The 19,747-nt window shown below is 40.7% G+C and overlaps 1 protein-coding gene across 2 annotated transcripts in view; it reads right to left on the reverse strand.

Moving 5' to 3' along the window:
• Nucleotides 1-417: 417 nt before the first annotated feature.
• The window catches only part of FRZB (frizzled related protein), a 39,599-nt gene continuing 20,269 nt past the window's right edge, over nucleotides 418-19,747 (reverse strand). For both annotated transcript variants that reach the window (XM_081938250.1, XM_081938249.1), the window contains 4 exons: nucleotides 16,592-16,657; nucleotides 15,655-15,859; nucleotides 11,200-11,263; nucleotides 418-1,972 (listed from right to left, as the gene is read on the reverse strand). In XM_081938250.1, coding sequence (XP_081794376.1) covers nucleotides 1,862-1,972; nucleotides 11,200-11,263; nucleotides 15,655-15,859; nucleotides 16,592-16,657 — 446 coding nt within the window. In that variant the 3' untranslated portion in view covers nucleotides 418-1,861. The remainder of the gene's footprint in view (nucleotides 1,973-11,199; nucleotides 11,264-15,654; nucleotides 15,860-16,591; nucleotides 16,658-19,747) is intronic.

The raw sequence follows: 19,747 nt of genomic DNA on the forward strand, positions 1-19,747 counted from the left end.
ATTCATTTGTAGTCATGCAGAACCATGATGCAATGAGTATGGGAAGCCTTTTCATATAAAAAAATGTGTTGCTTCTTGAGCTTGGGACACCTTTTAAACCAAAAGGCTATAAAGCTAAAAATGACTAGAGAAGTAAAAATTTGGAGGAAGGATGTAAACGAAAAAGAAAAGAAAAAAAAAAGAAAAAAAGAAGGGAGAATGTTGATCGAAATTAAATATTACATGCCACTTCCTCCTCAGAAAATATTCCCCACCCCCGGGTTCTTTTTTTGGGTCATATTGAAATATGATGAAAATTATATCTAACCATTACCATTTTGAAGCCTTACATATGCACTCAGTTTAGTTTAAATTAAATTTAAATTTAATTTCTGAATGAAAGCACCACACTATTACATGCCAAAGAAAGACATGCAATTTTTTTTTGCTAAAATAATTGTTTTATTTCAATTCAGAGAGGGAGAAAGATCGGAATTACAACTTCAAGCTATTGGCACTGCTATAAAAGACTTAAAAGATTTGATCATTAGGATGATCGGTTGGCACTTGAACAGAAATATGCATTGTAAGGTGTTTAAAATGTCCTCCGATTGCAAAGAAGTTGATGCTTTTATTTGTGACTGATAAGGGAGAAGACTCTATGGTTCTCCAGCAGTGTTAGACTCAGACTCCCATTGTCCACAGCCAACACGGTAGGAAGTTTTAGTCCAATAATAGGACCACCCTTTCAGCTTTCTCAGAAGCATTCATCCAGATCCCCAACGTTGACCATTAAACATTCCAGTTGCATATAGATAGTGAAATACAATCAAAAGGACAGCCTGAAATGATAAAATGCAGATCTACACTGAGATGGAGGCCTGAAAATGACCGCTTGTATTCCTATGACTCAGCATAGCAACAATGAAAAGGAGGGAAGAAGTGTTAACAGAGGACAAGTACGGGATATCTTTGGGATTTAACAACTCTATACAACTTTTCCCAGAAGGATTAAGACTTTCAAAAGTAAATCCTTTGTGCGGTCTTTGTCATGGCTAATGTTTTAAAACAAAGCTTCATATAAGTGGTTTATTGAAGCGGAATTGACATTTATTAGCAAACCTACTCTAAAAGTTTGAATTCTCTTGGTATAATTTCTTTGCATAATCTAGGCCACCATAAAGGGTATCAATATGAGTAAGGAGAAGGGGGAAAATTCTTTAAAATTGATCATTTTTTTCACTTGCCAATTGTAAAAATAGCTTGTGTTTCCCAGATAAAAACTTTTAGAACTCATTTGCCTTTTGGAGTTTTATATCTATTAGAAAATGTCCATTAAAATCTTAATTTTTCTTAATATGTGGAGTCCTGATATTCTTCGCATTCACCTCATTCTCCTTTATAACTACAGGGCAATTTAAATTATTCTTAATTAATTTTTAATACAACCTAAGAATTGTGAGATTCGGCATTTTTTTAAAAAAAATCCTTTCAGGCAACTTGTTTGTGCATATAAAGTAAAGTATTTGTGGCTTTCTAGACTGAAAGAACAGTATACAAACAATTATCATGAGTGTCCAATAAAATCAATTTAGCCATTCAAGGAAAGAAAAATGTTTGTCAATGTAATTCACAGATAGATGTTTGTGAATATAATATACCTTTCTTTTCCAAGTGTTTGTACTCCTGCACAATGCAAGAGGCAAAAAAAAGGGGGAAGGGAAAAAAAACCATTAACATTGGCTACAGAATGAACTCATAGTAAACAATAACAATAAGGCAACGTGCAATAGTGCAATTTCTCCTTTGCTGCTTCAAGAAGGCAAGTCTTTTAATTTATACAAGTCCATGGATTGGTTTTGGCCTCAACGTATTCTTCATCTCAGTTGCGCCTTTGTCGTGGATTGGTGTTTCTCCCAGATTTGGGAGCAGAATCACTTTGTCCAGGTTCATTTCTGCCTTTGGCAGGATGACGGAGCTTCTGGTCCCAGCGCTGTAAGATTAAAAAGAAAAGGTGAGACTGCCACTAGGGCAGTTCAATTTTCTTCCTAAGGATGTGATTCTGTCATCTTTTAATAAAAAGCGATTAGCCGTTTATATCAGAATTATATTTCTATAATATACAATTATGTGCAACGATAGATAAGCCGTCATTGGATCTTTCACTTTATTTATAATTTAAGGGATTGATATAAAAAAATCAATTTAAGCCACATTCTGGTTTAAATAATTCTGCTCTAAGTATCTGTTGTGATGCATATCTATCTATCTATCTATCTATCTATCTATCTATCTATCTATCTATCTATCTATCATCTATCTATCTATCTATCTATCTATCTATCTATCTATCTATCTATCTATCTATTATCTATCTATCATCTATCTATCTATCTATCATCTATCTATCTATCTATCTATCTATCTATCTATCTATCTATCTATCATCTATCTATCATCTATCTATCTATCATCTATCTATCTATCCTTTCCCTACCTACTTACATACACACAAAGAAACACACATCCCTATAAATGTTTGGGATTGTTGTTTTTTCCTTGGTAGTTTCTTGTTTGGGCTGTTGTTTACTTCTTGATTGATAATCTGAGTTGGAAGTTCCTTAATTGGGGCATTGTTTACTGCTTGTTTGTGTGGTGTTGCTCCTGGTGTTAATCCCTGTTTATCTGGATGTTGATTGCTGGAGAGGAGGTCTTCTTAGCTTTTTGTTTCCTTTTTAGGTTTTTTATTGTCTCTTTTGAATGAAGCGTAAATGTGGTTTATCTTTAATAAATTTCTTGATGGCCGATTCATTGATGGCCAACCTTCTGGAAATTCCTTAGCTGTTTTGGATTTTGCTTGGTCTAAAAACTGAAGTGAGTTTTAGAGTTGAAGCTATGATTAAGTCTGTCCATGTGTAATGAGATTAAGGAATTTAAGAAATTAAGGAGGACACAATGACACGGTCTCTCTTGAACAACATTCTTGATAACTATCTTTTCTCTACATTTACATTATACAGTATATTATCCTAATGTTTGCAGCAGACTTTCTCTTGAATTCTCATCCATAACCTCTTTCCTCATTCCACTAAGTTTCCATTTTCATATGTCCCACTAATCCTAACCCTAACCATAATTTTGCAGACTTTGGTAGCACCCTGAAGCATAATTCTTTTCACTCACTTCCAAACTGTTCCCACACCATCTCCTTAACATATCCATATTTTATTCATTTTATTGGAAGATATACCTTCTAATAGTTTTAGAACAAAATACACTTTCTCTTCATTTATTTCATTCAAGTTTCTTTCAGTTTTCTTCCCATTTCCCCCAATATCCAATTATGATAATTCCAGATAGCGCTCTCTATGGTATTACTACCTGCATCTTTTTTGTGATTTCTGCTAGGGAGAATATATACTTATGTGGCTTCTGTGAAGAGTGGAATCAATTAATTTTATTACTGGAGTGCTTTATTTTATAGGTAATTAATTTTAATAAGTAGTTATGAAAAGTTATACATTTAGTTTTTTTAGTCTTGGCCCTCTCCTTTTTTGAAGTATGTCTTCTGATAGGAATACAGATGCATATACCCATCTACGCACACATACAAAAGTATGTTGCATGCACAGATATACATACATATCTTTCTGAGGGTGGGAGATTAGATTCTTTTTAGGTAAATATTAATATCAATAGCAGATTTATTAAGCAGAAAAGAAGAGATACACAGAGAGACTAATTTTTTTTTTTTTTGATTTACTGGATTTGTTAGATACTTGTTCTAACTACAGGGGTTTCCACCAAGGTCCTCTGTTCCGGCGGGAACAGAGGTTTAATCCTATTGGTCGAAGGGTCTGACAGCTCCCTATAAAAGGGCTGCTGTCAGACTCAACCTTCGCTGGATTGTTCTCACTTGTTGTACTTAATAAAGAGCTGTTGTTACCGTTAAGCCTGTGTGTGCCTATCCATTACCCACTGGCGATGAGGATGGGATTGGAAGGCAACTAGGCAAACCAAAAGTGTGTAGTAATCCAGCAAGTACATCCAGCCCGGAGCTCAGCACGGCTTCGAGCAGCCATTTTTGAGCGGCAAACTCAAAACGCCCTCTGAACACAAAATGGCCATGCACGCCCCACCGACTTCGTATGACCCAGTCACCGAGCACTGGGACTCATACGTGCTACAATTTGACTGCTTCCTCGAGGCAAACGACTTCATGGGCCTTTCTGAAGGCCGCAAGAAGAACATGTTCCTCGGATACTATGGTTGAGAAGTGTTTGAGATGGCGAAAGACCTCTCTGAGCCGACACAGCTGCAATCAGTTGCCTGGTCCGTGCTCCAGCAAACATTAAGGACCCATTATGCCCCCAAGCTGTCCAAGCATGTTCACTGGCATGAGTTTAACATCAGGAACCAGAAAGAGGGCAAGTCGATTAATGAGTACGTTGCAGCGCTTTGCAAGGCCGCAGCATACTGCGAATTCAGAGACCTGAATGAGCTGATTCTGGACCGCATAATTTGCAGCGTGCGGGACATTAACCTACAGAGGAGGTTACTTGCTAAATCTAACCTCATTCTGCAGATCGCATTGAACGAGGCGAGGGCATCCGAATCAGTCATCAAATCTACTGAGACTCTGCAGCGCCAAAGCGCTCCACAAGACGCGCGAAAGAGTACACGCATACATCGTGAGGCTGCAGAGTCCGAGAACTCAGAGGCCAAGGAAGATGACAGCTGCTGCATGCGCAGTAGCCGTGCCCAGCCGGCGCGCAAGTTCAATCTGCATCCCCCATCTTGCACTAGCTGCAGAGGAGACCATGCCAGATCAGTTTGCCATTTCCGCAACGCAACCTGCCAGCACTGTGAGCGAAAGGGCCCATCGCCAAGGTGTGCCAGAGCAAATTCCCTGTCACAACCTGGCAGCCTAGAAGCGCACCAAACCGCCAAAGGGACCCAACCAAAGGGCTTGGCAGAAGCCACCACGGCACTCAGAGGGCGACAATAGCGTCACCTACCACACGGCAATCGGCCAAAAAAGCTGAAGGTCACAGTCCTCATCGAGGACTCTCCATGTGAGATGGAGATTGACACCGGGTCATCACTGACCATCATATCATGGTCTACCCTAAAGCAGGCTATCCCTAGCCTAAAGAAGCAGCATCTTTGCACCCCTGACATCCGCCTACACGATTACCAGGGAAACTGGGTCCCCATCGTTGGCTAAGGCACCTTCCAGGTGAAGTTCAAGCAGTTCAGCGGGAAACTCCCAGTGACAGTGGTCAGTGGCAACCTGCAGAGCCTCCTAGGGCTAGATTGGTTCCAAGCACTGGGCCTAGAGGTGACCGGTATCAACGCCTTGAAAGACGACGGCACTGAAGCCATCTTTAAGGGGGTTCGAGGACGTCTTCGGCACCGGTCTGGGTAAGTATGTGGGGACTGCAATTTCCTTTAGTTTGGATCCCAACATAGCCCCAATAAGGCTAAAACCCAGGAGAGTACCTTTTGCTCTTCGCCCCAAAATTGACAGGGAAATTGACAAGCTCGTAGGCCAGGGAATCCTAGAGCTGGTCGATCACGCATGCTGGGAGACCCCTATAGTGACACCAGTCAAATCTGATGGGTCTGTCCGCATCTGCATGGACTACAAGTGCACAATAAATAAAGTGCTACAACAAAGCGTCTACCCTGTACCCATTGTACAGCACCTCCTTCATTCATAAGGCCCAGGGATAATTTTCGCAAAATTGGACATGATGCAGGCATACCAACAATTGCCTGTAGATGGCATTACGGCAGAGGCCCAAACCATTGTGACGCACAGGGGTGCATTCAAATGTAATTCAAATGTAACGCCTGGCAATTCAGCGTTAGTATCGCCCCTGGACTGTTCCAAAGCATCATGTAATGGCTTTTGCAGGGGATTCCAGGAGTCGTCCCCTATTTTGATGACATCTTGGTATCGGCTGCAAATGAGGCACAACTTTTCAAATGTGTATGAACAGTTTTGGCTCGAATTAGCGACAAAGGCCTCCATCTCAAAAAAGAGAAATGCCAAATTAACGTGCCAAGGGTTGAATTCTTAGGGTACCTAATCGATGGCTCTGGGATTCACCCGACCACACAAAAAATTAAAGCAATTCAGGACGCCCTCACATGTCGCAATCAAACCGAGCTGCAGGCATTCCTCGGGCTCCTTAATTTCTACGGTGTCTTTCTTAAACAGAAAGCCACCGTTGCTGAGCCCTTACACCATCTCCTGGCTAAGAACGCAAAGTGGTCCTGGGGCAGAGGCGAGGCTGCCGCATTTGCCGTGGTAAAACAACTCCTGTCGGCAGACTCCTTTCTGGTACAATACAGCCAGACCCTGTCATTGGTGCTGACCTGCGACACTTCCCTGTTCGGCGTCAGCACTGTCCTCAGCCACCGCATGCCCAATGGAATCGAAGCCCCTATTGCATTTTACTCCAGGACCTTGTCTGCCGCAGAATGGAACTACAGCCAGCTGGACCGTGAGGCTTGGCTGCAGTGGCCGGAGTAAAGAGATTCCATGAGTATCTATATGGCCAGGACTTCGAACTGGTTATGGACCACAAGCCATTGTTGGGCTTACTGGCTGGGGACCAACCTACCCCAGTGTCATTATCACCCCACATGACCAGATGGACCATCTTCCTAGCTGCCTACTCCTACCGTCTCATCCACTGACCAGGCTCCACTTTGGGGCATGCTGACGCTCTAAGCCGCTGCCCACTGCCTGAACCTCTTGCTGACCCTACCCCCGAGATGCCAGTCCTCCTCACTGACTGCCTTGAGACTGGGCTTGTCTCGTCTAGTGACGTTGCCTGTCACTCTGCAAAGGACTCCACCATCAAACAAATTTTGAACTGGGTGGGAGGGGGTGGCCCAAGGGGCCTGTTGGAGCTGATTTCAAAATGCATTTTGCCAAACGCGATGCGTTATTGGTTGCAAATGGCTGTTTACTGTGGGGGGGACCAGGTCATTATTCTACCCAAACTGTGTATTGCAGTATTAGAAGCTTTACGTAGGGCATCCTGGAATTGTCAGGATGAAGTCTTTGGCTAGGAGTTACATGTGGCGACCTGTGAAAGGTTCTAGGAGCTTCCACCAAGTGGAGCTGCGGAGCAAGCAGGTCCGTCCAACCTGTCCAAGGAAACCCCTTCTACTGAACTGCACAGATCAGGCAGAGCTACCCCAAAAGCCCGCCTACCTGCGTGACTACGTAACAAGTAGGATTGTTCCATCCAAGAGGGGACCGGGGTTAGATATTTGTTCTAACTACAGGGGTTTCCACCAAGGTCCTCTGTTCTGGTGGGAACAGAGGTTTAATTCTATTGGTCGAAGGGTCTGACAGCTCCCTATAAAAGGGCTGCTGTCAGACTCAACCTTCGCTAGATATGTTCTCACTTGTTGTACTTAATAAAGTGCTATTATTACCGTTAAGCCTGTGTGTGCTTAACCATAACCGAATCTAACAGGATTTGTGAAGGGTGCCCATCTCCAAGAGGTCTCTGAGCTCTTTACTGTGCAATGCACAGTGAAAACATGTGTTTTCAGATGGCTGTACATTGTATTGGTTTTCCATTCAACCCTATTTGCTTTTATATTTTTAATGAAAGAACCTCAGTTACCTCAGGCCACTTGGGTGCCATCGCTTACACTTTTGTCTAAAACTTATTAGTAAATGGAAAATTTTGGAGGACTGCATTCATAACCGAGAGCTTTAAGTTGTTAAGCAGTTTTAATGTTGGATGGTTAGATATTTAGAAGAAGAAAATGCAATATTTTTGGTCACAAAGAAAACCAGATAACGTGAGTAATATGTTATGGTTCCAGGCCACTTTGACCTAGAAAGTTATCAATACTATTAAACACAGAGTGCAACTGGAAAGTTAGCTCTTATCAAATGATAATTTGAAACAAAGATTTGAACTTTCTGCTGCCTGCTTTTTTAACAAATCATATATAATGTGTCAAAATAATGTTTTGAAACATTTTTTGACTTATGTATGCTATTTTTAGGACAAGATATGTAACTGTCCCTTACATATGACTTCCTTATAAGGCAGAGGTGGGGAACAATGACACCTTTATAACTTGTGGACTTCAATCCCCAGAATTCTAGGAGTTAAAGTCTACAAGTTATAATAGGGCCATTTTTCCCCACCCCTGTTCTAAGGCATTACTGTTGCCACATGTCTCTTGCTACCATACATGAACATGATCGCTAAGTATTAAAAATATGTGATTGTTACAAGAATGACAACATTTCATATCAAGGACAATAAGTTCACAGAAGCAGAGTTTTTCAGAAAAATATCAGCCATATTTTATGCTTAGAAAGCATCCCAGTAGAGCTTGGTGCTGGTCACCAGTATATGTGGCTGAAGGCTATATGTTGAAATGAATATGATGGCTACATGTTCAAACACCCATAAATCAGCGTGGGAAAGTGGACTACAACTTTTCCTTCTTTCAGCAGTGAGAGTAAGAAATAATCTATGTTGCAGAACTGATCAGATTTTAAACCCTGTTATGCAAAGTGAATCTCTGGACATAATGTCATACACAAAGCTCAAGCAAAACAGCTCGCACCATTGTCCTCCCCCCATTGCCAATTTGAAAGGATTTTCCTGGATTCAAAATAACCTTCCATAAACCGAGAAAGAGCAGGAACATGTTCAAAGCCCAGCATGTTCTCTTCTGGTGTCCCCTCAGACATGTACTTAAAAGTTCCTGACTTAATACCCTCTTAACCCCCGTTGAGATGGATTGAGTGGACTATTGTTTTGTGTTTTGGCAGCAGTTTAAAAGAAGAAGAAGAAGAGGAGGAATAAAGACAAAGGAAGCCTTAGTGGTAGTGCTGACAAGATCTCCACAGCCTGTAGATATGGCCAATTCTCAACAGAAGGATAAGCAAACTGTGTCAGGGGTATTTGCTTCCTTTTGTGACACTTAACTATTTTGAAAAGCTTGAATTGGGTTGATGTCGTTGCAGAAGGAAGTTTACAATCAGTGGATATTTCTGTTTAAAAACATAGTAACCAGAGCTTTTACCAGGAAAGAAACAATTCTGAGCAAAATGCCTTCTAGGAACAATTAAGCTATACGAGGCTATGGCAAATATAAGTCATTTTACTTCTGAAAAAAAATCCAGGAGCACAACAGAGGATATGTGGTTCTTGCTCCATCTTCAACTTCAAATCTCATTGTGAAACCAAGAAACTGGCCATGTTTGGGAATTATTTCCACTTTTTTACACAACAACACTATTCTCGATCAAACTAATTATTCCTCTGAAAGCAGCAACATTTAATCCCACTGGTACTACTTTGTATCATATAGATCTTAAACCAGCAACTTTTTAGACATCAACATGACCTACAGTTCTTCAACAATATCTTCCAATGTGTTGCCAAAATTACAAAATGAACGGTCTACACCCGTTATGGTGAACCTATGGCACATGTGCCCTAAGTGGCAGACGGAGCCATATTGCCTGGCCCACATGGGGTTGCCCGTTCCTCTTCCGGGTTTCTGGCACGCATGCAGCGCGACAATCACCTGGCCCTTGTGTGTGTGGCAGTGCCAGAAACTGGAAGAGCTGGTCTTCTGTTCCCGGTGTGAGCGTACGCACCGGCCAGCTGATCATCACATGAGCATGCATGCCAGTAACTGGAAGACTAGCTGGCCACTGTGCGTACATGTGCCTGAAACCGGAAGTTCATTTTCTGCGTGCGCATGCCCCCTGGGCAGCTCCTCTTCCGGGTTGCAGCCCGTGCGTGCGTGCGCACGTTCCCTTTTTGGCATTTGGTGGTGAAAAGGTTTGCCATCACTGGTCTACACCGTGGATGGCATCAATGGTATTCAGTTAACTGGTGTCAACTGCAATTATCTTGGGGGGGGGGTTTCCCTACAAATTCTGTAATTTTTTTAAAGGATCTAGAAAGTATCTTGTTCCTGTTGCGTCATTACTCCTCTATTCTGTCGCTGACATTCCATTCTAGCAAATATTGCATTCATCGGTCATAATACATACTTCTTCATGTTTTTCCTGTTCATCTTAACATGGGGTATATCACAGACAATTGATGTATAGGTAGTCCTTGATGTACGACCGTTTGTTTATTAACCTAGAGCTTCCCCACCTCCTGAGACAGCTCATGCTCCACATAGCATCCGCAGTGCGGAGAGTCAGGATTGCATGGATGCCTTGCTTTACAACTACTATAACTTATGACTGTAACTCTAGTCTCAATTGTGGCCGTATGTTGAAGGACTACCTGTAAAGAGTTGTGTCGAAAAGAATCCTAAAGGAGAGAAAACCAAAGTACAGTTCCTAAAATTTAACCATGCTACATGATTATCCATGCTTCCTAACTCATTTTCTATAACATGTGTTTAATATTTTTACACCATTCTCTATGATGTAATTCTTCCCCTCTAGTTTGGATTGCCTCAGTTTATATATTCATTTACAGATTTTGGAATTTGTTTTGGCACGGGAGATACTGGGTATAATGAAAAGGAGATTCAGTATTGTAAATGGTAGGAAAAAATATCCCCCTGTGGAGAAAGGAGTTGCCTGAGGCTGTATTCTCACTTAAGCAAGCTGGGCAGTGAAGCCTAATAGTTTGTTTCTGAGCAAACAAACAGAATTCAGCAGCTTGTTTAGAAATAAGCCCCCCAAAATACCATATTTTTTCGGACTATAAGACGCACCTAAATTTACAGGAGGAAAACAAGAAAAAAATAGTTTTTGGCCTCTGCGCATAGTGTTTTTGCCCTCCCTGGCTCCTGGAAGCACTCTGCAGTGCTTCGCATGGCCATTTTCACCAAAAATAGGCTCATTTGTACACAAAACACACCCATTTTTGGCCTGTATAGTTCTTCTGGGGACCTGAGAGGCCAAAAATGCGATGCACGGAGGGCTTGGGAGTGAGAAAACAGCCTTGTTTTTGGCAAAAACAGGCCATGCGGAGCACTGCAGAGTGCTTCTGGCGGCCGGGGAGGGCAAAAACATGATGTGTGGAGGGTGCGGGAAGCCAAAAACGCGTGTAGTCAGTCTATAAGATGCACCTAAATTTTCACCCATTTTTAGGGGAGAAAAGAGTGCGTCTTATACTCCAAAAAATATGGTATATAGCAACATATAATCAAGGTCAAATGTGATTAAGCAGTTAATTAAATTTGTCTTACCTTCACTTTTTTACCGAGACGATCCTTCCATTTCTCAGCTATGGAGCCTTCCACTAAGAGTAGTCTTTGCATTTCAAAGAAAAAGAACAATAACGGTTATATAGGAAAAGCAAAATAGCTCAGCTTAAGAAGAAAGAGAAAGCTTTATATTCAAGGAGCATATATATATATGCTCCCATATTTGGGCATACCAGGGGTTGTAAACTTAATACATACCTATTTCCCTGGCCTAGCTGATAAGGTGGAGAGCCTGTGGCTTAGTGGCAATTACAACTGCCTAATATGTAATACAGCCCTGGTTCGATTCCCAGTAAGGGTATGGCTAGCTGATGAGAGCTAAATAGCTTGAAATAGATCTATACTAGTCTCCCTTTATTTATCAGCACAAACGCAACACAAATAACAAAGGCAACATTAAAAATAATGGCTTTCTGTCTGGATGGTTTCTTGGGATGAGCCGATAGACAGAGAAAGGAAGCAGTATGCTTCCTCCCATATTTGGGCATACCAGGGGTTGTAAACTTAATACATACATACATACATACATACATGCGTGTGTGTGTGTGTGTGTGTGTGTGTTTTCGTAGATTTTCACAGGTGTAGGTATGCTGGTTTTGTTGTATTCACCATCTTTCTGTAAATCTTGGTGGGATGGGATGGGGTGCTGGCTTTGTTTCAGTAAGTGGAATGATTGGTTGTGTGGTTGTATCATGATTGGTAGATTGGTGCTGATTGGTGCTGGATGTGTGTGCATTGTTGTTTTGTATTATAATGGCCTGGGTGGTGGGTGGTGTTCGTTTGTTGACTAGGGCTGGTTTCCAGATGTTTGGTAGGCGGGAGGTATCATCACATTTATTCATGTTGTGGGGGTGTTTCTCTATTTCGATGGCTTCCATAATTATTCTCTTGTTGAGGTGTTCTGTTTTGGAGATTAACCTGGCTCCTTCAAAGTTGATTTCATGTCCTGTAGCTTTAAGGTGCTGGAAAAGGGAGGAAGTATTTTCTTTTTTTCTTACTACGTTCTAGTGTTCTGTGATGCGTTCATTTATTCTCCTGTTTGTTTGTCCTATATATGTTGCCGGGCAGATTTTGCATGGTATTTCGTAGACTCCTTGGTTTTCTAGCTGGATTTTGTCTTTGGGGTTTCTTAAGATGTTGGCTATTTTTTGGTCAGTGGTGAAGGCTGTCTTGATATTGTGCTTGTGGAGAATTTTGCTGATTTTATCTGTGGTGCCTTTGATGTAAGGGAGGAGGGCGATGTCATTATCCTGTTCTGTGTCTTGGTTTTTGGGGGGAGTCTCCTTTTGGATTAGGTTGGTGATTGTTTTTCTTTGGAATCCGTTGGAGATTAATACATTTGTGAATTTGTGTAATTCAATTTTCAGGTGGTCTTTGTCGGCTAGGCCAGGGGTCGGCAACCTTAAACACTCAAAGAGCCATTTGGACCTGTTTTCCAAAGAAAACAAAACACCGGGAGCCACAAATCCCTTCCCATGCCTGACTATTTCCTGAGTGGCTACAAAATTAGCATATGTAATTGAATTAAACATTTTGTTTTCTTCTGAAACTTTTCTTTTCTTGGATTTATCCAGGGTTGGCCTACCAGGAGTTGAAAAGTCAGTGGGTGTTGCACATTGGTGGTTGTGATACATATTTTGAGCAACAGGGAGCCACGGCAGAGGGATGAAAGAGCCATACACGGCTCCAGAGCCACAGGTTGCTGACCCCTGGGCTAGGCGTTTGGTTCTGGAGATGAGGGCCTTGGCTACAGAGTTGATCTGTGCATGGTGGTGATGGGATTGTGCATTTAAGTAGTGGTTGGTGTGTGTTTTTTTCTGGTAGATGGTGTGTCCTAGGGAGCCATTGGCCTAACCAACTTCCCTTTCTGGATGTCCTAATCTACAAAAAACCCAAACCCCACAAAATCCAGCTAGAAAACCAAGGAGTCTACAAAATACCATGCAAAATCTGCCCGGCAACATATATAGGACAAACAAACAGGAAAATAAATGAACGCATCACAGAACACAAGAACGCAGTAAGAAAAAAAGAAAATACTTCCTCCCTTTTCCAGCACCTTAAAGCTACAGGACATGAAATCAACTTTGAAGGAGCCAGGTTAATCTCCAAAACAGAACACCTCAACAAGAGAATAATTATGGAAGCCATCGAAATAGAGAAACACCCCCACAACATGAATAAACGTGATGATACCTCCCGCCTACCAAACATCTGGAAACCAGCCCTAGTCAACAAACAAACACCACCCACCACCCAGGCCGTTACAATACAAAACAACAATGCACACACAGCCAGCACCAATCAGCACCAATCTACCAATCATGATACAATCACACAACCAATCATTCCACTTACTGAAACAAAGCCAGCACCCCATCCCCTCCCACCAAGATTTACAGACACGAGTCCAAATAGTATGTAATATTACAGTAGTTTAGCTGTATCCTGCCTTAACTATTCTGAATTTTAAAAGATGTAAGAACAAATGCAAATCTTTGGAGTAATAGACTTTGATAGATTTAAGACATTCTTAGAAATAGAACAATTTTCATGGGTGACTTTGTTTAATTTGTGACTCCAACATAACAAATTACAATAAATCTACCAAATTTTAAGGTGCCACAAGATTGTTTTTGCATAAAATTAAGCAGAAACATTTAAAACAGAGGTATAGTTCTTTGTAATTAGATAGCCCTTGAACTGATGTAATGTGACAATCTGAAGGACTGGCAGAGCCAATGAGGAGTTAAAAGAAGAATCAGTTTAGAATCATTGTGGCATAGCCATAAGCTAAATCCACCCGCCCCCCGCAACCCCAATGCCTTTGACTCATATCTAGTTCCAACCATTAGTTGAGAAGATTCCTATAAATAGGCTTTTAGCAATGAAACAATTAATTTGGACCTTCACATGTGAAACTGGTTTTTTTGTGCCTGACACAATTTTAGCCTAGGGAAAAGCATATGAAATGTTTAAAATCAGCTAATATCACATTTATCTCTTGCATTTGAAATTAAATTAACCTCACAGCAAAATCTGATGTAATTAGCCAGGCATAGAGATTGACTTGACCAGATCCATACAATCTATGATTCTGAAACTTGAGTTCCAACCAAGATTCCATTTTCCCCAGAATCTGTCACTCAAGATCTGTTGATAGCCTATTGCACTTGTTCCTTCCCCCCAGATGTGCTAGAAGTGCAACTTCAAGAATTTCCAACCAGAAAAATGTTAGCTGAGAATACTGAAAGTGCAAAACCTTAGAGTTTAAAAGGTCTCAGAGTAGGGAACTATGACCATTGGTTACAGATGAAATGATTGATCGGTTAGGTTGGGTAGTCGACCAAGGACCACAACCAAGGAGGCTGAGATCTGTAGAATGGGAGATAATGCACCACACAGGGACAGGACTAGTTTGGGGAGAAAATGAGGTTTACTTTTGGGGGGGAGAGTTATGATATACCTATTTTAAGATTTCTTTACAGTGGTAGAAAACTGTGCTAACAATCTTCACTATGTATGGTCACAAGGGCCTGCAAACTCCATTAAACAAGGGTTCAGATTAGGGTTCGGGAACTGAGGTTCAGGAACTGTCTGAAGCCAGCATCCAACAAGACAGATGGATTACAGCAAGCCAATGAGTGAGTCAGAATTATGGTCTAGACCACTGAAAGCTTTGGCAAGCTTGGTTATTGCAAAATGCAGGCTGTCTGCATTAGCTGAATAAAAACCATTTGATCAGATCTGAGAGGTTGTTTTTTGGTGCCAATTACCGACAATCCAGGGGTTGTTTTCTATTATTAAATCCTGATTACTGATTCTTATTGCACATGCTTCCAAGAAATGTCTCCATGACGTAAACTGGGCAACCTTAATTTTGGGCACCATTGAGTAGATGAGAATTTAAAAATCTATCACAAAGCATTATTTTTCAGGGCAACTGGGAATGCATTTGCTAGATGTCTGAATAATGATCACCTACCATTTTTATTTTGCAAGAAAGCCAATGAACTCCAAAAATACTCTTGGAAATCAAGATGGAGTATTTAAAAAAATCAGATAAACTTTAACTTATATAAAATATAAAGAGGGCGAGGGAACTAACAGGCACAAAGTATGTTCATTTGTTTAATAAAGATATATATAAACAAAGATCTACAGGAAAACTCATGAGACAAGGGCTTCTGTTGACTAACTTCCTCAAAACTATTGCAAGTTTATTCAACAGAGGTACAGATTTTTTCCCCTCCAGCTATTCTTATTTTCTTTTTTAAAATCTCTTTTTCAATCAAAATATTAATCGGCCATAAAATAGTTTGTTTTTGATGACATTTAGTCCATAATCAAGATTTAAGATTTCTCTCTTGGTTTCCTAATTTTACTCAGTTAACTGTGTTTTGGTGGAACTAATTAAATGGAGGAGCCCATTATTACCTAGAACGTTCCTCATCTTCATAGCCCATGATGATATATTCTTCGTTAGCATTAAGCGGTGGGCAAAGACAGCCAGAGTTTGTATATAAATTGACTGTGTCCCTAGGAATGTTCACCAATGAAGACTTTAGAATTTCTTTTACTTCGACTACCGCAGTGACATCGTGACATTTGGTCTTTACCTCCTTAACTTTAGCCCGAATAACTGAAGAAAAAGAAGAACAAAGGTTAAAATGAGGACATCTCATGTATGTATCTTCCAGAATATTCTGTTCTTTTTGACCCTGGAGAAAAAGCTATTTTTAAAAAGGTGTAAATTAATAAATGAAAACATAGTAAAAGTGTTGTTATTTTCATAAAACAATAAGCACTGTCATTAGCACCAGAAGGGTAGTTTAAGAAAATGATAGTCTGATCACTTATTAGTGATGAAGAATAACAATACCTGCCTTCTTGAAATCAATATTCTTGAGCTTTTTTCTTTTCTAAAGAAGTTCTTGCATTTGTATCTAATGCTTCTGAAATTTCCAAAATGCATTTGGTTGATCTTGTTCCTTCCAGAAATCTACTTATTCTCAAAGGTTTCACATGAAAAGGTAGGAACGCCAGGTTCAAATTCTACTAAGTGGCAACGCTTTACAAGTTGACATCTAAGCTAAGTTTCATATCTTTTTAACTGACCTTGGGATAGTCGATCTTTTTGGCAGCCTGAACTACCCAAAATGGGTAGTTTTGAGCATGAAACAGGTGAGCAAGGAACCCGAGCTTTTAAAAGTCACTTTCAGCAGAAAATTTTTGGTTCCCAACAGCTGCCTGCCTTTGGAGATAACAATTGGCTGAAGTAGCTACCCAAGAACCCCTTTCTGTGAAATTATTTTTGTTTTCATTTAATCTTCTCTTCCTCGAAAGTTATTTCTTGTCCTCATGCCACACTTACCATAGTTGTAATTGTTCCGAAGGTAGGTCTTCTGGGTAGCTTTTATAGGCTTGCATTTGCAGCGCTCTAGAAAACAGAATGTCCCTTCGCATTAGAACTACAAAAAGGAAAGGTATGTGATTTGGCAATAATCACAAATAAACTGTGTTGACAGAGTAGGAATTGTTTTGTGTCTCTCTCAGCCCATTTGTTGACAGAAAAAAAATATATAAGTCTATTGCTTATACACAATGTCTTGCAGATTTATTAGAGATCTTACTGTCAAAAGAAAGATGTTATAATCATTACAGGCATTTCTTTCTGCATACAGTTAGACACAGCATAACATTCAAGTTTGCAACAAGTTATTTTCCCAGGATCATAGAACAAGACAGGATTTGTCTTAAGTCACTGATTCAGAGCAGAAGATTTCTATTGGGGAATGCAGACCACGAAGATTCCTTGGTATGTTTAAACATGACCTGTCCCACCAGCCTACCTCTCCTCCGTGATTTTTTCCAACATCTTCCTCTACTACACAATAACAGCTGCTGTCCCAATGCAAATCCAAATCAACTTCAATGATATTTTTTTTTTTTGCTATAGATAGCAAAGGACCAAGGTTCTTTGATACAGTGATCGGTGGAATGTAATGTTCCCAAAAGTCATGAACCATTCATCTAGACTAAAAGACCACCTTACTTCCCTTGGGGGGGGGGATATAAATTTGAGATGCTTAAATAACAGAACAATGCAGAAGTCAATTTTCCATGTCCCTAATGCTCCGCGTGCTTTGCTTCAGACAGATCTCTCCTCGTGGATCATTTATTAGACAGCAGAGGTGGAACAGTAGATGATAAAAATGAATGAGGGCACCTGTACTTTTATTTTGGCAAAAAATAAAAAAAATCCAAATACTCTCCTCTACTGATAAGAAACCCATAGCAAAGAGTGGAATGCTTCTAGGTTACACCCAGCCTGCAGGTCAATGACTGACTTTAATAGCACCTTCAAGTACACATTGTCTGCTGTTTTCAACAGGCTGCTACTAAAGCAAATCTTTCCCACTCCATCCTTTAACATCTTCCAAATGGACTGTAACTTTTAACGTTTGGAAGATCAAACATTCCCCCTTCTGGATTAAGGGGAAAGGAAAATAAAGCGAAATGAGCTGACAGAAGTACAGGTAGTCTTCAACTTATAACCACAATTGAGCCCAAGATTTAAGTTGCTAAGTAAGAAATTCGTTAAGTGAGTTTTGCCCCATTTTTACAGCTTTTCTTGCCATATTTGTTAAGTGAAGCACTGCAGTTGTTAAATTAGTCATCCAGTAGTTATGTGAATCTGGCTTCCCCACTGACTTTCAGAAGGTCACAAAGAAGGTCACAAAGATCACATGACCCAGGGACATGGCAACCGTCATAAATGTGTGCCTGTTGTTTAAACATCCTAACAGTAAGTCATGTGACCATGGGAATGCTGCAACAGTCCTCAGCCTGAAAAATGGTCATAAGTCACTTTTTTCCAGTGCTTTTGCAACTTTGAAATGGTCACTAAAAGAGGTGGTATTCAGCAGGTTCCGACCAGTTCTGGAGAACTGGTAGTGGAAATTTTGAGTAGTTTGGAGAACCGGTAAACACCACCTCTGACTGGTCCCGCCACCATCTATTCTCTGCCCCTGGAGTCCCAGCTGATTGGGGGAAAATGGGGAATTTGCAGTATCCTTCTCCTGCCATGCCCACCAAACCACACCCACAGAACCGGTAGTAAAAATATTTAAATCCCACCACTAGTCACTAAGTGAACTGTTGTAAGTCAAGGACTATCTGTACTGGCACTCCTCACTTAGCAACCATTTGTTCAGCAGCCATTCAAAGTTAAGCTGGCACTGAACTTGGTTGCACTGAGCAAATGGTAGTTATGCCCAGTACTGGAAATTATGGGCGCTTCAGAGTCCTATGGTCAAGTGATTAAAATACAGGGAACTTAGCAGCCTACCTGTACTTACAGAATTATAAATACAAGAATTAACCATGCGGCCACTTTAACTCCCCGCCTCCTCGCCACTTATCTCCCATCCATCTCTACCCTTTGGCTTCCCTGCCATCTGTCTCTTTGCACTCCAATGGCCCTGCCACCCCCAGTTTTTGTATGCTGTTTTCTTCCTCCTCCTGCTGATGAATTGCACCTGGTCTGGTCCTTTCCAAGGCTGGGGAGGACCTTCTTCCTGAGATCAAATATACTCTTATCCAAATTGCACAAGGCCTTCTGGCAATGGACTGGGGGAGTTGGGAATGGCTTGGTTTGGGTGGGCCTTTGCCTAACAACAAGGTGGGATTCAATTAACAACAGCCATCAGGATTGCCCGGACTGCCGTTGTGAGGCAATGCGGCCATGTGACACGACTGCATTTATTTGGTAATGGATATTCTGGTCCCAATTACTGTTGTAACTCAAGGACTGCTTGTAAATTCAGGACAGATCCTCACCCACATAGTCAGTGACAGTATATCTTTAGAACCAAACTTTCCTATCAGTCCCAGCCATCTTCTCAATATGATCTGCATTAATGGGTTTTTCCCCCTCAAGAAATGCATTTTTCAACAATGATTTCTTCTGTTCTGACAAGGCAAGATATTACGTTGCAAGCTTATGCACTCTGTCCACTTGCTTAGTTAAATTGTTAGTTTGCTGCCTGATAATTTGTATACCACTAAACAGAAAATACAGAAAACGCTGCAATAAACATGCGTACATGCTTCCAAGACAATGTTGTGTGTTTTTACATGTCTTGTCTGCCTTTTTGCTCTCGACTTTGCCAGTCAAGATAAGAAATATATCAACAGGGATATGAAAGAACATTTAATATGGCTTTCACCTGAAAATAAGAAAAGCTTATTTGCCTTCTTAATAATAACGGGAATAAAAATCACAACAGGGCTGTTTGTGTCTTCAACCCAGAAACCATAAGTATCCAAGTGCTACAGATTTTCACATCTATCTGTATGATTCAAAATGTTTTAAGCAACATTCCTTGAAGTATTCCAAGCTCAAAAGGTTTGCAGGATAATCAGAACATCAACAGATGCTTGCAATAAGATTGCAATAAGCTGCTTTGAGCTCAGAGGCATTTTAAATTCAGGACATTTTGAACCTCCAATGGAATTCTATTTTAAA

Source organism: Natrix helvetica (assembly GCF_964273705.1).
Source record: "Natrix helvetica genome assembly, chromosome: 1".
Lineage (NCBI taxonomy): Eukaryota > Metazoa > Chordata > Lepidosauria > Squamata > Natricidae > Natrix > Natrix helvetica.